This window comes from Oncorhynchus clarkii, chromosome 20 (genome assembly GCF_045791955.1).
Source record: "Oncorhynchus clarkii lewisi isolate Uvic-CL-2024 chromosome 20, UVic_Ocla_1.0, whole genome shotgun sequence".
In the NCBI taxonomy this organism is placed as follows: domain Eukaryota; kingdom Metazoa; phylum Chordata; class Actinopteri; order Salmoniformes; family Salmonidae; genus Oncorhynchus; species Oncorhynchus clarkii.
The window spans coordinates 1,107,813-1,128,061 of NC_092166.1; the positions used below are offsets into that span (position 1 = coordinate 1,107,813).

Sequence of the window (20,249 nt, forward strand, 5' to 3'; positions counted from 1 at the left end):
GCTAGTGCAGAACGCCACAGGATGTGTTTTGTGCTGTTCAAGGACAGTCAAGTCTGGAGTGAACCAAGGGCTATATCTATTCCTGGTTCTTCATTTTTTGAAAGGGGCTTGCTTATTTAAGATGGTGAGGAAAGCACTTTTAAAGAGCAACCAGGCATCCTCTACTGACGGGATGAGGTCAATATCCTTCCAGGATACCCAGGCCAGGTCGATTAGAAAGGCCTGCTCACAGAAGTGTTTTAGGGAGCGTTTGACAGGGATGAGGTGTGGTCGTTTGACTGCGGACCCATTACGCACACAGGCAATGAGGCAGTAATCGCTGAGATCCTGGTTGAAGATAGCGGAGGTGTATTTGGAGGGCAAGTTGGTCAGGATAATATCTATGAGGGTGCCCATGTTTACGGATTTAGGGTTGTACCTGGTGGTTTCCTTGATAATTTGTGTGAGATTGAGGGCATCTAGCTTAGATTGTAGGACTGCTGGGGTGTTAAGCATATTCCAATTTAGGTCACCTAACAGAATGAACTCTGAAGATAGATGGGGGGCGATCAATTCACATATGGTGTCCATGGCACAGCTGGGAGCTGAGGCGGGTCTATAACAGGCGGCAACAGTGAGAGACTCACATATGGAATATATTGTTTGGCTACCCGGGAGATGGGCCTAGCTCAAGGCTAGTTCCAGGCTAACTGGTGCTTGCTTCGGGACAGAGACGATAGACAGGAGTAGCCACTCGGATAGCGAGCAGTATAGGCAAACAAGAAAATGCTCATCCAGAGGCGGTGCTCCTAGTGGCCGTGAACCTTAAATTAGTTTTACCTCATTTCTGTGCAACCAGAGGAAAACAAATTGTAGACCACTTTCACTCACCCTCCATTTGGTAAATCTGACAATAGTTATATCCTCCTGATTTCTGCTTACAAGTGAAAACTAAAGCAGGAAGTACCAGTGACTCGCTGGATACTGAAGTGGTCAGATGACGCAGATGCTAAGCTACAGGACTGTTTTGCTAGCACAGGCTGGAATATGTTCCGGGATTCATCCCATGGCATCGAGGAGTATACTACCTCAGTATAGATCCAAACGGCTTAACAGGTTCTAGCCCCATAAGACTGCTGAACAGCTAATCAAATGGACTATTTACAATCAATTTACTCCTACCTACATGTACATATTACCTCAGTTACCTCGACTAATCTGTACCCTCGCACATTGACTCGGTACCAGTACCCCCTGTATATAGCCTCCACATTGACTCGGTACCGGTACCCCCTGAATATAGCCTCCATATTGACTCGGTACCGGTACCCCCTGAATATAGCCTCCACATTGACTCTGTACCGGTACCCCCTGTATATAGCCTCCACATTGACTCTGTACCGGTACCCTCTGTATATAGCCTCCACATTGACTCTGTACCGGTAACCCCTGTATATAGCCTCCACATTGACTCTGTACCGGTACCCCCTGTATGTAGCCTCCAGATTGACTCTGTACCGGTACCCCCTGTATATAGCCTCCACATTGACTCTGTACCGGTACCCCCTGTATATAGCCTCCACATTGACTCTGTACCGGTACCCCCTGTATATAGTCTCCACATTGACTCTGTACCGGTACCCACTGTATATAGCCTCCACATTGACTCTGTACTGGTACCCCCTGTATATAGCCTCCACATTGACTCTGTACTGTAATACCCTGTATATAGCCTCCACATTGACTCTGTACCGGTACCCCCTGTATATAGTCTCCACATTGACTCTGTACCGGTACCCCCTGTATATAGCTTCCACATTGACTCTGTACCGGTACCCCCTGTATATAGTCTCCACATTGACTCTGTACCGGTAATCCCTGTATATGGCCTCCACATTGACTCTGTACCGGTAATCCCTGTATATGGCCTCCACATTGACTCTGTACCGGTACCCCCTGTATATAGTCTCCACATTGACTCTGTACCGGTAATCCCTGTATATGGCCTCCACATTGACTCTGTACCGGTACCCCCTGTATATAGTCTCCACATTGACTCTGTACCGGTACCCCCTGTATATAGCCTCCACATTGACTCTGTACCGGTACCCCCTGTATATAGTCTCCACATTGAATCTGTACCGGTACCCCCTGTATATAGCCTCCACATTGACTCTGTACCGGTACCCCCTGTATGTAGCCTCCACATTGACTCTGTACCGGTACCCCCTGTATATAGCCTCCACATTGACTCTGTACCGGTACCCCCTGTATATAGCCTCCACATTGACTCTGTACCGGTACCCCCTGTATGTAGCCTCCACATTGACTCGGTTCCGGTACCCCCTGTATATGGCCTCCACATTGACTCTGTACCGGTACCCCCTGTATGTAGCCTCCACATTGACTCGGTTCTGGTACCCCCTGTATATGGCCTCCACATTGACTCTGTACCGTAACACCCTGTATATAGCCTCCACATTAACTCTGTACCGTAATACCCTGTATATAGCCTCCACATTGACTCGGTTCCGGTACCCCCTGTATGTAGCCTCCACATTGACTCGGTTCTGGTACCCCCTGTATGTAGCCTCCACATTGACTCGGTTCCGGTACCCCCTGTATATGGCCTCCACATTGACTCTGTACCGTAACACCCTGTATATAGCCTCCACATTAACTCTGTACCGTAATACCCTGTATATAGCCTCCACATTGACTCGGTTCCGGTACAACCTGTATGTAGCCTCCACATTGACTCTGTACTGGTACCCCCTGTATATGGCCTCCACATTGACTCTGTACCGTAACACCCTGTATATAGCCTCCACATTAACTCTGTACCGTAATACCCTGTATATAGCCTCCACATTGACTCGGTTCCGGTACCCCCTGTATATGGCCTCCACATTGACTCTGTACCGTAACACCCTGTATATAGCCTCCACATTGACTCGGTTCCGGTACCCCCTGTATGTAGCCTCCACATTGACTCGGTTCCGGTACCCCCTGTATGTAGCCTCCACATTGACTCTGTACTGGTACCCCCTGTATATAGCCTCCACATTGACTCTGTACCGGTACCCCCTGTATATAGCCTCCACATTGACTCTGTACCGGTACCCCCTGTATGTAGCCTCCACATTGACTCGGTTCCGGTACCCCCTGTATATGGCCTCCACATTGACTCTGTACCGGTACCCCCTGTATGTAGCCTCCACATTGACTCGGTTCTGGTACCCCCTGTATATGGCCTCCACATTGACTCTGTACCGTAACACCCTGTATATAGCCTCCACATTAACTCTGTACCGTAATACCCTGTATATAGCCTCCACATTGACTCGGTTCCGGTACCCCCTGTATGTAGCCTCCACATTGACTCGGTTCTGGTACCCCCTGTATGTAGCCTCCACATTGACTCGGTTCCGGTACCCCCTGTATATGGCCTCCACATTGACTCTGTACCGTAACACCCTGTATATAGCCTCCACATTAACTCTGTACCGTAATACCCTGTATATAGCCTCCACATTGACTCGGTTCCGGTACAACCTGTATGTAGCCTCCACATTGACTCTGTACTGGTACCCCCTGTATATGGCCTCCACATTGACTCTGTACCGTAACACCCTGTATATAGCCTCCACATTAACTCTGTACCGTAATACCCTGTATATAGCCTCCACATTGACTCGGTTCCGGTACCCCCTGTATATGGCCTCCACATTGACTCTGTACCGTAACACCCTGTATATAGCCTCCACATTGACTCGGTTCCGGTACCCCCTGTATGTAGCCTCCACATTGACTCGGTTCCGGTACCCCCTGTATGTAGCCTCCACATTGACTCTGTACTGGTACCCCCTGTATATAGCCTCCACATTGACTCTGTACCGGTACCCCCTGTATATAGCCTCCACATTGACTCTGTACTGGTACCCCCTGTATATGGCCTTGTTATTGTTATTTCATTGTTGTTGTTATTTTTTTTACTTTAGTTTATTTACTACATTTATTTCATTTTTTGTAAAACTGCATTGTTGGGCATGTAAGTAAGAATTGCACGTTGAGGTCTACACTTGTTGTATTCGGCGCATGTGACAACATGATAACATTTGATAGGAAAAGTAGTGTACTATGTAGGGAGTAGGGTGCCATTTCTCAATAACTATAATATTGCCATGTTGTGTTGCTGCCATGTTGTGTTGCTGCCATGTTGTGCTGCTGCCATGTTGTGCTGCTGCCATGTTGTTGTCATGTTGTGTTGTTGTCATGTGGTGTTGCTGCCATGTTGTGCTGCTGCCATGTTGTTGTCATGTTGTGTTGTTGTCATGTTGTGTTGCTGCCATGTTGTGCTGCTGCCATGTTGTTGTCATGTTGTGTTGTTGTCATGTCGTGTTGCTGCCATGTTGTGCTGCTGCCATGTTGTTGTCATGTTGTGTTGTTGTCATGTTGTGTTGTTGTCATGTTGTGCTGCTGCCATGTTGTTGTCATGTTGTGTTGTTGTCATGTTGTGTTGCTGCCATGTTGTGCTGCTGCCATGTTGTTGTCATGTTGTGTTGTTGTCATGTCGTGTTGCTGCCATGTTGTGCTGCTGCCATGTTGTTGTCATGTTGTGTTGTTGTCATGTTGTGTTGCTGCCATGTTGTGCTGCTACCATGTTGTTGTCATGTTGTGTTGTTGTCATGTTGTGTTGCTGCCATGTTGTGCTGCTACCATGGTGTTGTCATGTTGTGTTGCTGCCATGCTGTGTTGTCATGTATTGCTGTCATGCTGTGTTGTCATGTGTTGCTGCCATGCTGTGTTGTCATGTGTTGCTGCCATGCTGTGTTGTCATGTGTTGCTGCCATGCTGTGTTGTCATGTGTTGCTGCCATGCTGTGTTGTCATGTGTTGCTGCCATGCTGTGTTGTCATGTGTTGCTGCCATGCTGTGTTGTCATGTGTTGCTGCCATGCTGTGTTGTCATGTGTTGCTGGCATGCTGTGTTGTCATGTGTTGCTGCCATGCTGTGTTGTCATGTGTTGCTGCCATGCTGTGTTGTTGTCTTACGTCTCTCTTTATGTAGTGTTGTGGTGTCTCTCTTTATGTAGTGTTGTGGTGTCTCTCTTTATGTAGTGTTGTGTTGTCTCTCTTTATGTAGTGTTGTGGTGTCTCTCTTTATGTAGTGTTGTGGTGTCTCTCTTTATGTAGTGTTGTGTTGTCTCTCTTTATGTAGTGTTGTGGTGTCTCTCTTTATGTAGTGTTGTGGTGTCTCTCTTTATGTAGTGTTGTGGTGTCTCTCTTTATGTAGTGTTGTGGTGTCTCTCTGTATGTAGTGTTGTGTTGTCTCTCTTTATGTAGTGTTGTGGTGTCTCTCTTTATGTAGTGTTGTGGTGTCTTAGGTCTCTCTTTATGTAGTGTTATGGTGTCTCTCTTTATGTAGTGTTGTGGTGTCTCTCTTTATGTAGTGTTGTGGTGTCTCTCTTTATGTAGTGTTGTGGTGTCTCTCTTTATGTAGTGTTGTGGTGTCTCTCTTTATGTAGTGTTGTGGTGTCTCTCTTTATGTAGTGTTGTGGTGTCTCTCTTTATGTAGTGTTGTGGTGTCTCTCTTTATGTAGTGTTGTGGTGTCTCTCTTTATGTAGTGTTGTGGTGTCTCTCTTTATGTTGTGTTGTGTTTTCTCTCTTTATGTTGTGTTGTGTTTTCTCTCTTTATGTAGTGTTGTGGTGTCTCTCTTTATGTAGTGTTGTGGTATCTCTCTTTGTGTAGTGTTGTGGTGTCTCTCTTTATGTAGTGTTGTGGTGTCTCTCCTGTCATGTGTTTTGTCCTATATTTATATTGCATTTATTTATTTATTTTTAATCCCAGCCCCCGTTCCCGCAGGAGGCCTTTTGCCTTCTGGTAGGCCGTCATTGTAAATAAGAATTTGTTCTTAACTGACTTGCCTTGTTAAATAAAGGTCAAATAAAATTGAGAATCTATTATCTTTCCTCCCCACATTAATACAACTTCGTCTGACCGGTCTTAGATCTACTGCATTTTTGTAGATTGAGTTTTGGTGTGTATTCTTGTGTTAAAACTTGAAAAGTAATGATGATAACAGTAATGTAATAACGATAATCATCCTTGCTATGTGCTTCTCTAGATCAACTTTGTCCTGTTTGTTGGGATCATAGTCATTCTGGTCCAGAAGCTGCAGTCGCCTGACATCAGAGGGAATGAGTCCAGTATCTACCTGTAAGTACCCGGTCTTAATACCTCTATGTCCAGTATCTACCTGTAAGTACCTGGTCTTAGCCCATCCTCTGTGTCCAGTATCTACCTGTAAATACCTGGTCTTAGCTCCACCTCTATAGCCACATGTCTATGAAGGCTGCTGGAATCTTTAGCTCATCGACATAATGTGGTCTGTTTATATTAGCCGCGGTCTAGTCTTTTATTAGAAGAGGTGTTTAATGAGACTGTCTGATGTGCTGTATAGTTAAGACTTCTGTGTGTGACTGTGTGTGTTTTACTGGTGGTGTCTGTCTGTGTCTGTCCGTCTTTGGGTCTGTCTGTCTGTCTGTGTCTGTCTGTCTTTGGGTCTGTCTGTCTGTCTGTCTGTGTCTGTCCGTCTTTGGGTCTGTCTGTTTGTGTCTGTCTGTCTTTGGGTCTGTCTGTCTGTCTGTGTCTGTCTGTCTTTGGGTCTGTCTGTCTGTGTCTGTCCGTCTTTGGGTCTGTCTGTCTGCCTGTCTTTGGGTCTGTCTGTCTGTGTCTGTCTGTCTGTCTGTCTGTCTGTCTGTCTGTCTGTCTGTCTCTATTGTAGCAGCTGTGCTCAGAAATGCTTCAGTGAGCCCACTCAGGCTGTACAACATTCCTGCAGGATGTCAGAGCTATCAGTCATCACACTGTAAGTCTGTGTGTGTGTGTGTGTGTGTGTGTGTGTGTGTGTGTGTGTGTGTGTGTGTGTGTGTGTGTGTGTGTGTGTGTGTGTGTGTGTGTGTGTGTGTGTGTGTCTGTGAGTTTCCTCATATGTTAAAGTCTGAGTGTTATTCTTAGTCAGGTAAAATTGTATTTGTCGCATACACATGTTTAGCAGATGTTATAGCTAAATGCCTGTGTTCCTAGCTCCAACAGTGCAGTAATATCTAACAATTCACAACAAAACACACAAATCTTAAAGAAAAATAATGGAATTAAGAAATATATAAATATTAGGACGAGCAATGTCGGAACCTACTCATTCAAATTTTTTTCTTTATTTTTACTATTTTCTACATTGTAGAATAATAATGAAGACATCAACACTATGAAATAACACATATGGAATCATGTAGTAACCAAAAAAAGTGTTAAACAAATCAAAATATATTAAATATATTTAGATATAAAATAGATTCTTCAAAGTAGCCACTCTTGGCATTCTCTCAACCAGCTTCACCTGGAATTATTTTTCAACCATCTTGAAGGAGTTCCCACATATACTGAGCACTTGTTGGCTGCTTTTCCTTCACTCTGCGGTCAAAATACCATCTCAATTGGGTTGAGGTTGGATGATTGTGAAGGCCACGTCATCTGATGGAGCACTCCATCACTCTCCTTTTTGGTCAAATAGCCCTTACACAGTCTGGAGGTGTGTTGGGTCATTGTCCTGTTGAAAAACAAATGATAGTCTCACTAAGCGCAAACCAGATGGGATGGCATATCGCTGCAGAATGATGTGGTAGCCATGCTGGTTAAGTGTGCCTTGATTTCTAAATAAATCACAGACAGTGTAACCAACAAAGCACCATCACACTTCCTCCTCCATGCTTCATAGTGAGAACCACACATGCGGAGATCATCCGTTCACCTACTCTGCTTCTCACAAAGACACGGCGGTGGGAACCAAAAATCATCAGATCAAAGGACAGATTTCCACTGGTCTAATGTCCATTTGCTCGTGTTTCTTGGCCCAAGCAAGTCTCTTCTTCTTATTGGTGTCCCTTAGTAGTGGTTTCTTTGCAGCAATTCAACCATGAAGGCCTGATTCACACAGTCTCCTCTGAACAGTTGATGTTGAAATGTGTCTGTTACTTGAACTATGTGAAGCATTTATTTGGGTTTGTAATTTCTGAGGCTGGTATCTCTAATAAACTTATCCTCTGCAGCAGAGGTAATTCTGGGTCTTCCTTTCCTGTGGCGGTCCTCATGAGAGCCAGTTTCATCATAGCGCTTGATGGTTTTTGCGACTGCACTTGAAGAAACTTTCAAAGTTCATGACATTTTCCGTATTGACTGAACTTCATGTCTTAAAATAATGATGGACTGTTGTTTCTCTTTGCTTATTTAAGCTGTTCTTGCCATAATATGGACTTGGTCTTTTACCAAATAGGTCTATCTACTGCATACCACCCCTACCTTGTCACAACACAACTGATTGGCTCAAACATTTTAAGAAGGTGACTCCCTCATGAAGCTGATTGGGAAAATGCCAAGAGTTTGCAAAGCAGTCATCAAGGCAAAGGATCTCAAATATAAAATATATTGTGATTTGTTTAACACTTTTTTGGTTACCACATGATTCCATATGTGTTATTTCATAGTTTTGACATCTTCACTATTATTCTACAATGTTGAAAAATAGTACTTGGCGCTCCAATACCGCTTGCCGTGCAGTAGCAGAGAGAACAGTTTATGACCAGGGTGGCTGAAGTCTTTGACAATTTTTAGAGTCTTCCTCTGACACCGCCTGGTATAGAGGTCCTGGATGACAGGAAGCTTGGCCCCAGTGATGTACTGGGCAGTACGCACTACCCTCTGTAGTGCCTTCCGGTCGGAGGCCGAGCAGTTGCCATATGATGCAACCAGTCTGGATGCTCTCGATGGTGCAGCTGTAGAACCTTTTGAGGATCTGAGGACCCATGCCAAATATGTTCAGTCTCCTGAGGGGGAATAGATTTTGTATTTTCCTCTTCACGACTGTCTTGGTGTGTTTGTACCATGATTGTTTGTTGTTGATGTGGACACAAAGGAACTTGAAGCTCTCAACCTGCTCCACTACAGCCCTGTTGATGAGAATTGGAGCGTTCTTGGCCCTCCTTTTCCTGTAGTCCACGATCATCTCCTTTGTCTTGATCACATTGAGGTTGTTGTCCTGGTACCACACGGCCAGGTCTCTGACCTCCTCCCTATAGGCTATCTCGTTGTTGTTGTTGGTGATCAGACCTACTACTGTTGTGTTGTCTGAAAACTTAATGATTGAGTTGGAGGCGTGCCTGGCCATGCAGTCATGAGTGAACATGGATTACGGGAGTGGACTGAGCACGCACCCCTGAGGGGACCCGTGTTGAGGAATACCAAAGTGGACATGTTGAGTCCTGCCTTCACCACCTGGGGACGGCCCATCAGGAAGTCCAGGACCCAGTTGCAGAGGGCAGGGTTCAGACCCAGGGCCCCAAACTTAATGATGAGCTTGGAGGGGACTATGGTGTTGAAGGCTGAGCTGAAGTCAATGAACAGCATCTTACATTGGTATTCCTCTTGTCCAGATGGGATAGGGCAGTGTGCAGTGCGATGGCGATTGCATCATCTGTGGATCTATTGGGGCGGTATGCAAATTGAAGTGGGTCTAGGGTGCCTCTCAAAAGCACTTCATGATAACAGAAGTGAGTGCTACGGGGCGATAGTAATTTAGTTCAGTTACCTTTGCTTTCTTGGGTACAGGAACAATGGTGGACATATTGAGGCAAGTGGGGACAGCAGACTGGGATTGGGAGAGATTGAATATGTCCGCAAACACTCCAACCAGCTGGTCTGTGCATTCTCTGAGGATGCGGCTAGGGATGCCGTCAGGGCCGGCAGCCATGCGTGGGTTAACACGTTTAAACATCTTACTCATATTGGCCACGCAGAGCGAGAGCAGTCTTCGGGTGTGGCCCCCGTCGTTGGCACTGTGTTATTCTCAAAGCAGGCGAAGAAGGAGTTTAGCTTGCCTGGGAGCATGACGCCGGTGTCCGCGAAGTGGCTGGTTTTCCCTTTGTAATCCGTGATTGTCTGGAGTCTCTGCCACTTAGGTCTCGTGTCTGAGCCGTCAATGTTATTCTCAGAAGCAACCCGAAATCTGAGTGTTAGTCTTAGTCAGGTTGTAGTGGTGTTGTTGTCGGGAGAATGTCTGAGTATTAGTCAGGTTGTAGTGGTGTTGTTGTCAGGAGGATGTCTGAGTGTTTGTCTTAGTCAGGTTGTAGTGGTGTTGTTGTCAGGAGAATGTCTGAGTGTTTGTCTTAGTCAGGTTGTAGTGGTGTTGTTGTCGGGAGAATGTCTGAGTATTAGTCAGGTTGTAGTGGTGTTGTTGTCAGGAGGATGTCTGAGTGTTTGTCTTAGTCAGGTTGTAGTGGTGTTGTTGTCAGGAGAATGTCTGAGTGTTTGTCTTAGTCAGGTTGTAGTGGTGTTGTTGTCGGGAGAATGTCTGAGTGTTAGTCAGGTTGTAGTGGTGTTGTTGTCAGGAGGATGTCTGAGTGTTTGTCTTAGTCAGGTTGTAGTGGTGTTGTTGTCAGGAGAATGTCTGAGTGTTTGTCTTAGTCAGGTTGTAGTGGTGTTGTTGTCAGTAGGATGTCTGAGTGTTTGTCTTAGTCAGGTTGTAGTAGTGTTGTTGTCAGGAGGATGTCTGAGTGTTAGTCAGGTTGTAGTGGTGTTGTTGTCAGGAGGATGTCTGAGTGTTTGTCTTAGTCAGGTTGTAGTGGTGTTGTTGTCAGGAGGATGTCTGAGTGTTGGTCAGGTTGTAGTAGTGTTGTTGTCAGGAGGATGTCTGAGTGTTTGTCTTAGTCAGGTTGTAGTAGTGTTGTTGTCAGGAGGATGTCTGAGTGTTAGTCAGGTTGTAGTAGTGTTGTTGTCAGGAGGATGTCTGAGTGTTTGTCTTAGTCAGGTTGTAGTAGTGTTGTTGTCAGGAGGATGTCTGAGTGTTGGTCAGGTTGTAGTAGTGTTGTTGTCAGGAGGATGTCTGAGTGTTTGTATTAGTCAGGTTGTAGTAGTGTTGTTATCAGGAGGATGTCTGAGTGTTGGTCAGGTTGTAGTAGTGTTGTTGTCAGGAGGATGTCTGAGTGTTTGTATTATTCAGGTTGTAGTAGTGTTGTTGTCAGGAAGATGTTTGAGTGTTGGTCAGGTTGTAGTAGTGTTGTTGTCAGGAGGATGTCTGAGTGTTTGTCTTAGTCAGGTTGTAGTAGTGTTGTTGTCAGGAGGATGTCTGAGTGTTTGTCTTAGTCAGGTTGTAAGTAGTGTTGTTGTCAGGAGGATGTCTGAGTGTTAGTCAGGTTGTAGTGGTGTTGTTGTCAGGAGGATGTCTGAGTGTTAGTCTTAGTCAGGTTGTAGTAGTGTTGTTGTCAAGAGGATGTCTGAGTGTTAGTCAGGTTGTAGTAGTGTTGTTGTCAGGAGGATGTCTGAGTGTTGGTCTTAGTCAGGTTGTAGTAGTGTTGTTGCCAGGAGGATGTCTGAGTGTTAGTCAGGTTGTAGTAGTGTTGTTGTCAGGAGGATGTCTGAGTGTTTGTCTTAGTCAGGTTGTAGTAGTGTTGTTGTCAGGAGGATGTCTGAGTGTTAGTCAGGTTGTAGTGGTGTTGTTGTCAGCAGGATGTCTGAGTGTTTGTCTTAGTCAGGTTGTAGTGGTGTTGTTGTCAGGAGGATGTCTGAGTGTTTGTCTTAGTCAGGTTGTAAGTAGTGTTGTTGTCAGGAGGATGTCTGAGTGTTAGTCAGGTTGTAGTAGTGTTGTTGTCAGGAGGATGTCTGAGTGTTAGGTTGTAGTAGTGTTGTTGTCAGGAGGATGTCTGAGTGTTTGTCTTAGTCAGGTTGTAGTGGTGTTGTTGTCAGGAGGATGTCTGAGTGTTAGTCAGGTTGTAGTAGTGTTGTTGTCAGGAGGATGTCTGAGTGTTTGTCTTAGTCAGGTTGTAGTAGTGTTGTTGTCAGCAGGATGTCTGAGTGTTAGGTTGTAGTAGTGTTGTTGTCAGGAGGATGTCTGAGTGTTTGTCTTAGTCAGGTTGTAGTGGTGTTGTTGTCAGGAGGATGTCTGAGTGTTAGTCAGGTTGTAGTAGTGTTGTTGTCAGGAGGATGTCTGAGTGTTTGTCTTAGTCAGGTTGTAGTAGTGTTGTTGTCAGGAGGATGTCTGAGTGTTGGTCAGGTTGTAGTAGTGTTGTTGTCAGCAGGATGTCTGAGTGTTTGTCTTAGTCAGGTTGTAGTGGTGTTGTTATCAGGAGGATGTCTGAGTGTTTGTCTTAGTCAGGTTGTAGTAGTGTTGTTGTCAGGAGGATGTCTGAGTGTTAGTCAGGTTGTAGTAGTGTTGTTGTCAGGAGGATGTCTGAGTGTTTGTCTTAGTCAGGTTGTAGTAGTGTTGTTGTCAGGAGGATGTCTGAGTGTTGGTCAGGTTGTAGTAGTGTTGTTGTCAGGAGGATGTCTGAGTGTTTGTATTAGTCAGGTTGTAGTAGTGTTGTTGTCAGGAGGATGTCTGAGTGTTGGTCAGGTTGTAGTAGTGTTGTTGTCAGGAGGATGTCTGAGTGTTTGTATTATTCAGGTTGTAGTAGTGTTGTTGTCAGGAAGATGTTTGAGTGTTGGTCAGGTTGTAGTAGTGTTGTTGTCAGGAGAATGTCTGAGTGTTAGTCAGGTTGTAGTAGTGTTTTTGTCAGGAGGATGTCTGAGTGTTAGTCTTAGTCAGGTTGTAGTAGTGTTGTTGTCAGGAAGATGTCTGAGTGTTAGTCAGGTTGTAGTAGTGTTGTTGTCAGGAGGATGTCTGAGTGTTGGTCTTAGTCAGGTTGTAGTAGTGTTGTTGCCAGGAGGATGTCTGAGTGTTAGTCAGGTTGTAGTAGTGTTGTTGTCAGGAGGATGTCTGAGTGTTTGTCTTAGTCAGGTTGTAGTAGTGTTGTTGTCAGGAGGATGTCTGAGTGTTAGTCAGGTTGTAGTGGTGTTGTTGTCAGGAGGATGTCTGAGTGTTAGTCTTAGTCAGGTTGTAAGTAGTGTTGTTGTCAGGAGGATGTCTGAGTGTTTGTCTTAGTCAGGTTGTAGTGGTGTTGTTATCAGGAGGATGTCTGAGTGTTTGTCTTAGTCAGGTTGTAGTAGTGTTGTTGTCAGGAGGATGTCTGAGTGTTAGTCAGGTTGTAGTAGTGTTGTTGTCAGGAGGATGTCTGAGTGTTTGTCTTAGTCAGGTTGTAGTAGTGTTGTTGTCAGGAGGATGTCTGAGTGTTGGTCAGGTTGTAGTAGTGTTGTTGTCAGGAGGATGTCTGAGTGTTTGTATTAGTCAGGTTGTAGTAGTGTTGTTGTCAGGAGGATGTCTGAGTGTTGGTCAGGTTGTAGTAGTGTTGTTGTCAGGAGGATGTCTGAGTGTTTGTATTATTCAGGTTGTAGTAGTGTTGTTGTCAGGAAGATGTTTGAGTGTTGGTCAGGTTGTAGTAGTGTTGTTGTCAGGAGAATGTCTGAGTGTTAGTCAGGTTGTAGTAGTGTTTTTGTCAGGAGGATGTCTGAGTGTTAGTCTTAGTCAGGTTGTAGTAGTGTTGTTGTCAGGAAGATGTCTGAGTGTTAGTCAGGTTGTAGTAGTGTTGTTGTCAGGAGGATGTCTGAGTGTTGGTCTTAGTCAGGTTGTAGTAGTGTTGTTGCCAGGAGGATGTCTGAGTGTTAGTCAGGTTGTAGTAGTGTTGTTGTCAGGAGGATGTCTGAGTGTTAGTCAGGTTGTAGTGGTGTTGTTGTCAGGAGGATGTCTGAGTGTTAGTCTTAGTCAGGTTGTAAGTAGTGTTGTTGTCAGGAGGATGTCTGAGTGTTGGTCAGGTTGTAGTAGTGTTGTTGTCAGCAGGATGTCTGAGTGTTTGTCTTAGTCAGGTTGTAGTGGTGTTGTTGTCAGGAGAATGTCTGAGTGTTTGTCTTAGTCAGGTTGTAGTGGTGTTGTTGTCGGGAGAATGTCTGAGTGTTAGTCAGGTTGTAGTGGTGTTGTTGTCAGGAGGATGTCTGAGTGTTTGTCTTAGTCAGGTTGTAGTGGTGTTGTTGTCAGGAGAATGTCTGAGTGTTTGTCTTAGTCAGGTTGTAGTGGTGTTGTTGTCAGTAGGATGTCTGAGTGTTTGTCTTAGTCAGGTTGTAGTAGTGTTGTTGTCAGGAGGATGTCTGAGTGTTAGTCAGGTTGTAGTGGTGTTGTTGTCAGGAGGATGTCTGAGTGTTTGTCTTAGTCAGGTTGTAGTGGTGTTGTTGTCAGGAGGATGTCTGAGTGTTGGTCAGGTTGTAGTAGTGTTGTTGTCAGGAGGATGTCTGAGTGTTTGTCTTAGTCAGGTTGTAGTAGTGTTGTTGTCAGGAGGATGTCTGAGTGTTAGTCAGGTTGTAGTAGTGTTGTTGTCAGGAGGATGTCTGAGTGTTTGTCTTAGTCAGGTTGTAGTAGTGTTGTTGTCAGGAGGATGTCTGAGTGTTGGTCAGGTTGTAGTAGTGTTGTTGTCAGGAGGATGTCTGAGTGTTTGTATTAGTCAGGTTGTAGTAGTGTTGTTATCAGGAGGATGTCTGAGTGTTGGTCAGGTTGTAGTAGTGTTGTTGTCAGGAGGATGTCTGAGTGTTCTTATTATTCAGGTTGTAGTAGTGTTGTTGTCAGGAAGATGTTTGAGTGTTGGTCAGGTTGTAGTAGTGTTGTTGTCAGGAGGATGTCTGAGTGTTTGTCTTAGTCAGGTTGTAGTAGTGTTGTTGTCAGGAGGATGTCTGAGTGTTTGTCTTAGTCAGGTTGTAAGTAGTGTTGTTGTCAGGAGGATGTCTGAGTGTTAGTCAGGTTGTAGTAGTGTTGTTGTCAGGAGGATGTCTGAGTGTTAGTCAGGTTGTAGTGGTGTTGTTGTCAGGAGGATGTCTGAGTGTTAGTCTTAGTCAGGTTGTAGTAGTGTTGTTGTCAAGAGGATGTCTGAGTGTTAGTCAGGTTGTAGTAGTGTTGTTGTCAGGAGGATGTCTGAGTGTTGGTCTTAGTCAGGTTGTAGTAGTGTTGTTGCCAGGAGGATGTCTGAGTGTTAGTCAGGTTGTAGTAGTGTTGTTGTCAGGAGGATGTCTGAGTGTTTGTCTTAGTCAGGTTGTAGTAGTGTTGTTGTCAGGAGGATGTCTGAGTGTTAGTCAGGTTGTAGTGGTGTTGTTGTCAGCAGGATGTCTGAGTGTTTGTCTTAGTCAGGTTGTAGTGGTGTTGTTGTCAGGAGGATGTCTGAGTGTTTGTCTTAGTCAGGTTGTAAGTAGTGTTGTTGTCAGGAGGATGTCTGAGTGTTAGTCAGGTTGTAGTAGTGTTGTTGTCAGGAGGATGTCTGAGTGTTAGGTTGTAGTAGTGTTGTTGTCAGGAGGATGTCTGAGTGTTTGTCTTAGTCAGGTTGTAGTGGTGTTGTTGTCAGGAGGATGTCTGAGTGTTAGTCAGGTTGTAGTAGTGTTGTTGTCAGGAGGATGTCTGAGTGTTTGTCTTAGTCAGGTTGTAGTAGTGTTGTTGTCAGCAGGATGTCTGAGTGTTAGGTTGTAGTAGTGTTGTTGTCAGGAGGATGTCTGAGTGTTTGTCTTAGTCAGGTTGTAGTGGTGTTGTTGTCAGGAGGATGTCTGAGTGTTAGTCAGGTTGTAGTAGTGTTGTTGTCAGGAGGATGTCTGAGTGTTTGTCTTAGTCAGGTTGTAGTAGTGTTGTTGTCAGGAGGATGTCTGAGTGTTGGTCAGGTTGTAGTAGTGTTGTTGTCAGCAGGATGTCTGAGTGTTTGTCTTAGTCAGGTTGTAGTGGTGTTGTTATCAGGAGGATGTCTGAGTGTTTGTCTTAGTCAGGTTGTAGTAGTGTTGTTGTCAGGAGGATGTCTGAGTGTTAGTCAGGTTGTAGTAGTGTTGTTGTCAGGAGGATGTCTGAGTGTTTGTCTTAGTCAGGTTGTAGTAGTGTTGTTGTCAGGAGGATGTCTGAGTGTTGGTCAGGTTGTAGTAGTGTTGTTGTCAGGAGGATGTCTGAGTGTTTGTATTAGTCAGGTTGTAGTAGTGTTGTTGTCAGGAGGATGTCTGAGTGTTGGTCAGGTTGTAGTAGTGTTGTTGTCAGGAGGATGTCTGAGTGTTTGTATTATTCAGGTTGTAGTAGTGTTGTTGTCAGGAAGATGTTTGAGTGTTGGTCAGGTTGTAGTAGTGTTGTTGTCAGGAGAATGTCTGAGTGTTAGTCAGGTTGTAGTAGTGTTTTTGTCAGGAGGATGTCTGAGTGTTAGTCTTAGTCAGGTTGTAGTAGTGTTGTTGTCAGGAAGATGTCTGAGTGTTAGTCAGGTTGTAGTAGTGTTGTTGTCAGGAGGATGTCTGAGTGTTGGTCTTAGTCAGGTTGTAGTAGTGTTGTTGCCAGGAGGATGTCTGAGTGTTAGTCAGGTTGTAGTAGTGTTGTTGTCAGGAGGATGTCTGAGTGTTTGTCTTAGTCAGGTTGTAGTAGTGTTGTTGTCAGGAGGATGTCTGAGTGTTAGTCAGGTTGTAGTGGTGTTGTTGTCAGGAGGATGTCTGAGTGTTAGTCTTAGTCAGGTTGTAAGTAGTGTTGTTGTCAGGAGGATGTCTGAGTGTTTGTCTTAGTCAGGTTGTAGTGGTGTTGTTATCAGGAGGATGTCTGAGTGTTTGTCTTAGTCAGGTTGTAGTAGTGTTGTTGTCAGGAGGATGTCTGAGTGTTAGTCAGGTTGTAGTAGTGTTGTTGTCAGGAGGATGTCTGAGTGTTTGTCTTAGTCAGGTTGTAGTAGTGTTGTTGTCAGGAGGATGTCTGAGTGTTGGTCAGGTTGTAGTAGTGTTGTTGTCAGGAGGATGTCTGAGTGTTTGTATTATTCAGGTTGTAGTAGTGTTGTTGTCAGGAAGATGTTTGAGTGTTGGTCAGGTTGTAGTAGTGTTGTTGTCAGGAGAATGTCTGAGTGTTAGTCAGGTTGTAGTAGTGTTTTTGTCAGGAGGATGTCTGAGTGTTAGTCTTAGTCAGGTTGTAGTAGTGTTGTTGTCAGGAAGATGTCTGAGTGTTAGTCAGGTTGTAGTAGTGTTGTTGTCAGGAGGATGTCTGAGTGTTGGTCTTAGTCAGGTTGTAGTAGTGTTGTTGCCAGGAGGATGTCTGAGTGTTAGTCAGGTTGTAGTAGTGTTGTTGTCAGGAGGATGTCTGAGTGTTAGTCAGGTTGTAGTGGTGTTGTTGTCAGGAGGATGTCTGAGTGTTAGTCTTAGTCAGGTTGTAAGTAGTGTTGTTGTCAGGAGGATGTCTGAGTGTTGGTCAGGTTGTAGTAGTGTTGTTGTCAGCAGGATGTCTGAGTGTTTGTCTTAGTCAGGTTGTAGTGGTGTTGTTGTCAGGAGGATGTCTGAGTGTTTGTCTTAGTCAGGTTGTAAGTAGTGTTGTTGTCAGGAGGATGTCTGAGTGTTTGTCTTAGTCAGGTTGTAGTAGTGTTGTTGTCAGGAGGATGTCTGAGTGTTGGTCAGGTTGTAGTAGTGTTGTTGTCAGGAGGATGTCTGAGTGTTTGTCTTAGTCAGGTTGTAGTAGTGTTGTTGTCAGGAGGATGTCTGAGTGTTGGTCAGGTTGTAGTAGTGTTGTTGTCAGCAGGATGTCTGAGTGTTTGTCTTAGTCAGGTTGTAGTGGTGTTGTTGTCAGGAGGATGTCTGAGTGTTTGTCTTAGTCAGGTTGTAAGTAGTGTTGTTGTCAGGAGGATGTCTGAGTGTTAGTCAGGTTGTAGTAGTGTTGTTGTCAGGAGGATGTCTGAGTGTTTGTCTTAGTTAGGTTGTAGTAGTGTTGTTGTCAGGAGGATGTCTGAGTCTTAGTCAGGTTGTAGTAGTGTTGTTGTCAGGAGGATGTCTGAGTGTTAGTCAGGTTGTAGTGGTGTTGTTGTCAGGAGGATGTCTGAGTGTTTGTCTTAGTCAGGTTGTAGTAGTGTTGTTGTCAGGAGGATGTCTGAGTGTTTGTCTTAGTCAGGTTGTAAGTAGTGTTGTTGTCAGGAGGATGTCTGAGTGTTAGTCAGGTTGTAGTAGTGTTGTTGTCAGGAGGATGTCTGAGTGTTTGTCTTAGTCAGGTTGTAGTAGTGTTGTTGTCAGGAGGATGTCTGAGTCTTAGTCAGGTTGTAGTAGTGTTGTTGTCAGGAGGATGTCTGAGTGTTAGTCAGGTTGTAGTGGTGTTGTTGTCAGGAGGATGTCTGAGTGTTTGTCTTAGTCAGGTTGTAGTAGTGTTGTTGTCAGGAGGATGTCTGAGTCTTAGTCAGGTTTTAGTAGTGTTGTTGTCAGGAGGATGTCTGAGTATTAGTCTTTGTCAGGTTGTAGTAGCGTTGTTGTCAGGAGGATGTCTGAGTCTTAGTCAGGTTGTAGTAGTGTTGTTGTCAGGAGGATGTCTGAGTGTTTGTCTTAGTCAGGTTGTAGTAGTGTTGTTGTCAGGAGGATGTCTGAGTCTTAGTCAGGTTGTAGTAGTGTTGTTGTCAGGAGGATGTCTGAGTGTTAGTCAGGTTGTAGTGGTGTTGTTGTCAGGAGGATGTCTGAGTGTTTGTCTTAGTCAGGTTGTAGTAGTGTTGTTGTCAGGAGGATGTCTGAGTGTTTGTCTTAGTCAGGCTGTAGTAGTGTTGTTATTAGTAGGATATATAATGTTGCCTGTTAGTTGTTTTTGTTGTGTGTTTGTTTCTCTTAGGTTGTGACAGGAATGTATTGGTTGTTCGACGGTTGTAAGAGTGTTGTATGGTTGTTGTTCTAAGATTGTTACAGTGTAATGTTGTGTTTTAGTTGTTCTAAGGTTTCTGCTGTAATGTGTATGCTGTGTATTTGTTGTTCTAAGCTTGTAACAGTGATGTGTGTTCATTTTATTATAGTTGTATTAGTTGTGCTAAGATTGAAACAGTGCAATATTGTGTATTGGTTTTTCTAAGGTTGAAACAGTATAACGTTGTGTATTTGTTGTTCTAAGGTTGTGACAATGTTGTGTTGTGTATTGGTTTTGTATAAGTAGTAACAATATGATGTGTTGTTGTCAGGCGTCTGGCTCGGTCCACCCTTTTACTCATCCCCCTCTTCGGGATCCACTACACTGTGTTTGCCTTCTCACCAGAGGACGTCAGCAAGAAGGAGAGGCTGGTGTTTGAGCTGGGCCTGGGATCTTTCCAGGTAACACACTCCTTCTAAGACGGTGGGTTAGTGGAATAGCAGTAACTCTGAGAGCATTGTTGAAAAGTGCAATCGAACTCATCTCTCTTCTTCTTTCCCTTTCCAGGGATTTGTTGTGGCTGTCCTCTACTGTTTCCTCAATGGAGAGGTAGGAGGCTTCTTTACCCTCTCTAGACATGGTATCTGATGTGAATGGCATCTGATGATAGCATCAGCTGATTATAGCCCAGTGTCATTATGAATAACTGCCTGCAGTATTATACTAAGTAGTAGTGTTAGTAACCACCTAGTGGACTAGACTGTTACATTATAACTGTTATTGTTTAGTAAACACCTAGTGGACTAGACTGTTACATTATAACTCTGTTATTGTTTAGTAAACACCTAATGGACTAGACTGTTACATTATAACTCTGTTATTGTTTAGTAAACACCTAGTGGACTAGACTGTTACATTATAATTCTGTTATTGTTTAGTAACCACCTAATGGACTAGACTGTTACATTATAACTCTGTTATTGTTTAGTAACCACCTAGTGGACTAGACTGTTACATTGTAACTCTGTTGTTGTCTGTTATTCCAGGTGCAGTCTGAGATCAAGAGGAAGTGGCGTAGCTGGAGGGTGAACCGGTACTTTACCGTGGATCTGAAGCATCAGCAGCGCCACCCATCCCTGGTCAGCAGCGGTGTCAACGGAGGAACACAGCTCTCCATGCTCAGTTCCAAGAGCTCCTCCGCCTTACAGATACGCATGGTGGGCCCCCTGGCCGAGACACCGTCCACACTCAACCTGCCCACCTGATTGGCTGAGACACCGTCCACACTCAACCTGCCCACCTGATTGGCTGAGACACCGTCCACACTCAACCTGCCCACCTGATTGTCTCAAACCCCTGGCCGAGACACCGTCCACACTCAACCTGCCCACCTGATTGGCTGAGACACCGTCCACACTCAACCTGCCCACCTGATTGGCTGAGACACCGTCCACACTCAACCTGCCCACCTGATTGGCTGAGACACCGTCCACACTCAACCTGCCCACCTGATTGTCTCAAACCCCTGGCCGAGACACCGTCCACACTCAACCTGCCCACCTGATTGGCTGAGACACCGTCCACACTCAACCTGCCCACCTGATTGGCTGAGACACCGTCCACACTCAACCTGCCCACCTGATTGGCTGAGACACCGTCCACACTCAACCTGCCCACCTGATTGTCTCAAACCCCTGGCCGAGACACCGTCCACACTCAACCT

General features: G+C 44.9%; 1 protein-coding gene across 1 annotated transcript in view; it reads left to right on the forward strand.

The window, feature by feature from the left end:
* LOC139377198 (adenylate cyclase activating polypeptide 1a (pituitary) receptor type I) overlaps positions 1 to 19,929 on the forward strand; it is an 87,627-nt gene extending 67,698 nt beyond the window's left edge. Inside the window, exons 10-14 of the mRNA XM_071120198.1 lie at positions 6,107 to 6,198; positions 6,767 to 6,850; positions 18,858 to 18,987; positions 19,094 to 19,135; positions 19,573 to 19,929. Coding sequence (XP_070976299.1) covers positions 6,107 to 6,198; positions 6,767 to 6,850; positions 18,858 to 18,987; positions 19,094 to 19,135; positions 19,573 to 19,791 — 567 coding nt within the window. The 3' untranslated portion in view covers positions 19,792 to 19,929. The remainder of the gene's footprint in view (positions 1 to 6,106; positions 6,199 to 6,766; positions 6,851 to 18,857; positions 18,988 to 19,093; positions 19,136 to 19,572) is intronic.
* Positions 19,930 to 20,249: the final 320 nt, after the last annotated feature.